Below are 2,909 nucleotides of genomic sequence, written 5' to 3'. Positions count from 1 at the left end.
ATCTCTTAAATCATTCACGTCTCACGACTTAGGGTAAAACAAAAGAGTACGCGGCGTGTATGTGCAAAATTTTTTTTCTTTTTTTCTTTTTTTCAGAAAAAAATAAAAAAATAAAAATTGGCACGCCGCGTGCCCTGTATCAGTGCCCCACGACTTAAAGTTGTAGAGGCTTCATTTGCCAACAGCCGGGGCCGGCACTGTAGCTGGAATGGCACTGTTCCAGCTACAATGCCAGCAGTAAAAATTGACTTTTTACTTAATTTTAAAAAAAAAGCAAAATATTAAAATAAAAAAAAATAAATAAATAAAAAATGAGGAGAAAGATGGGGTGGTCTCAGCCACCCCTTGGCCAAAAATGGGGTGGTAAAGATGGGGTGGTTGGAACCACCCCATCTTTCTCCTCTTTTTTTTTTTTTTTTTTTTTTTTTTTTTTTTTTTAAAAAAAAAAATATTTTGCTTTAAAAAAAAAATTAAGTAAAAAGTTAATTTTTGCTGCGGGTATTGTAGCTGGAACGGCACTGTTCCAGCTACAGTGCCAACTGACAAGTGGCAGCAAAAATTGACTTTTTCATCTTAACTTTTTTTTTTTTAAAGCAAAATATTAAAAAATATATATATGAGGGGAAAGATGGGGTGGTTCCAGCCACCCCTTGGCCAAAATGGGGTGGCCGGACCACCCCATTTTTGGCCAGGGGTGGCTTTCTCCTCATTTTTTTCTATTTTTTTTTAATATTTTGCTTTTAAAAAAATTAATAATAATAATATGAAAAAGTCAATTTTTGCTACCACCTGTCAGTTGGCACTGTAGCTAGAACAGTGCCGTTCCAACTACAATGCCGACCCCGGCTGTTGGCAAACATAGCCAGAGAGTTCTAGAGCCCTATTGGAAAACTAGCCTTATATTGGTGGTCATAGGTTTTTGTCTTTTTGCTAAAGTTCTTCTACAGAGTTCTATTATTCTTTTTGTTATTTGGAAAATCTAAAAAATATCTCTTAAAAATCTTCTATAGAGTTCCACAACTTCTAATTCCATTGAAGTCTAGAGTCTTGTACATTCTTAAATGCACTCATATTCAGCTTAATAAAATATTTAAAAAATTATTTTAATTACTCCCGTAGCAATAAAATTTCAAAAATACTTCACATCTAATTTAACAAAATCGTTAAATATCTACTATGCTACCAAAAATCCTTCGTAACTTAACAAATCCTTAAGTATATTACTATAAAAAACAATTTTGTTCTTTCTATTCTTCGATTTTTTATGTTCTTTGGAAATAAGAAAAGTAGATAAAAATAATATTTTAAATGAAAAAATAAAAATAAATTGCTAGAATACTGTACTGGAGCCTGGATATAAATATTTTTTGAAAATTTTAAAAAATAAATAGCTAAAATAAAAAATAAATAAAAAGTGATCATTTAGTTAAAAAAATATTTTAGTTGGGCCATAAGAGGTGGCCCAACTAAAATAGAATGATCCGATTATCCTATGGCCAAAATGAGGTGACCAACTATTTTTTTTTTTTAATATATAATAATATTCTATTATTATTTTTTTGTCGGTGGATAGGTGTCTGTGGCTATAAATTTTTAGCCACGAACTGTTTTGAACCAAGATAATCATGTTCATTGTTCACACTCGTCATCCTATTACTTTAGATTTGATTTTTACTGATATGCTGTAAGTTCTATATCACGTGAATCAATTCTTTCGTGGCTATTAATTTTGATTTGATTTGTAGTGATATGCTGTAAATTCTATATCATGCAAACGCAGAATTGAAAAATTCCATAATTATTTATGCACCAGTTCGATCGGGCAAGGGTATGAAATCATTCAACAAACATTATAGGTAGAGCAAACGTAAGAAAAAAAGATGCAAACTTGAAAAAGAGATCGAGAGAGATTTAAAAGATGTCAGAGATGGAGGGCAGCTTGATCTCTCCCTTGGTGGAGAGGGGAATGGTAAAGTTACCAATGACAGGGAGATCAATGGTGAGACCCAATTCCAGCTCATAGTCTATATCCCGATCTGCACCGATGTCCTTTGCCAAGCTCACCAATACATTGTGTGGCACCTTCACCGGTACCTCCATCAATGTCGTGTCGCTCGCCTTCAGGTCCCCTGGGTCCGCCATCTTCCCTGATCCGATCACCCTGTTCCACACATACAAAATCATGCACAAAACATTAAAATATATTTAAGTTTCTATTGTGGAAGATCCATTGTGGAATATTATTCAATAGGAAAAAGAAAAAAGGGTTGTTGTAGGAAATGATGATGAGATGAAACCTGCCACCACTCTTGAGGGTGTAAGAGATCTCGCAGACGGGAAGGGAATGTCCGTAGGGGTTCTTCACGGACAACTTAGCGAGGTACTCCACTGACTCGCGGCTCACGCGCTTGAAATCAACGTTATCGATGCTGGCCTCTGGCTTCTCTATGGTGGTCAGCTTCTCTGCCATGAAGTTCTTAGCTTTGTCCAACATCTGTGACATTTTGGCTTAACAAACACTACTGGTCAGATTCTGAGAAATTGTAAGATATCTTGTCGCACAGCGTTAATCGGAATCGGAAATGATCGTTTTGCTTATATAGAGGGACGTGACGACTTTATACAAATCTTGGGTACGTATTCGCTTGTATTTGTCTAATAACTTATTTACAATTTAACGACAGATATTTCTATTTTTCGGCTTTATACTCATTTATTAGTATGGTAATTCAGCTATAAGTTGTCAACTCATCATTAAAAATCCACTTACAAAGAAACAGTATCCAAGAAATTATATAAGTATAATTTGGATTAAATTTAACAATCGCTTTCTACTATAATTATTTTTTTTTAAAAAAAATCACCTTCAAAGGGCGACTTTATCAAACATGCCGAGAAGGGTGCTAACT

The 2,909-nt window shown here is 34.4% G+C and overlaps 1 protein-coding gene across 1 annotated transcript; it reads right to left on the bottom strand.

Moving 5' to 3' along the window:
• Positions 1-1,782: 1,782 nt before the first annotated feature.
• Positions 1,783-2,603, bottom strand: LOC132187257 (desiccation protectant protein Lea14 homolog). Its single transcript, XM_059601505.2, has 2 exons — positions 2,298-2,603; positions 1,783-2,161 (listed from the first exon to the last, which is right to left on the bottom strand). The coding sequence occupies exons 1-2, from the start codon at positions 2,501-2,503 to the stop codon at positions 1,912-1,914; spliced, it is 456 nt and encodes a 151-aa protein (XP_059457488.2). The 5' UTR covers positions 2,504-2,603; the 3' UTR covers positions 1,783-1,911.
• Between the last annotated feature and the right edge of the window lie 306 nt (positions 2,604-2,909).

The sequence above is a fragment of the Corylus avellana genome, chromosome 6 (assembly GCF_965113065.1).
Source record: "Corylus avellana chromosome 6, dhCorAvel1.hap1.2, whole genome shotgun sequence".
NCBI classification, from domain to species: domain Eukaryota; kingdom Viridiplantae; phylum Streptophyta; class Magnoliopsida; order Fagales; family Betulaceae; genus Corylus; species Corylus avellana.
This window is presented reverse-complemented; position numbering and strand designations above follow the sequence as displayed.

Bases quoted from the DNA above. Each gene is read 5' to 3' on its own strand.
- LOC132187257 (XM_059601505.2), bottom strand. From the start codon at position 2,503: ATGTCACAGATGTTGGACAAAGCTAAGAACTTCATGGCAGAGAAGCTG. The intron at 2,162-2,297 runs GTTTCATCTCAT...TGTGTGGAACAG, and splicing joins ACCCTCAAGAGTGGTGGCAG to GGTGATCGGATCAGGGAAGA.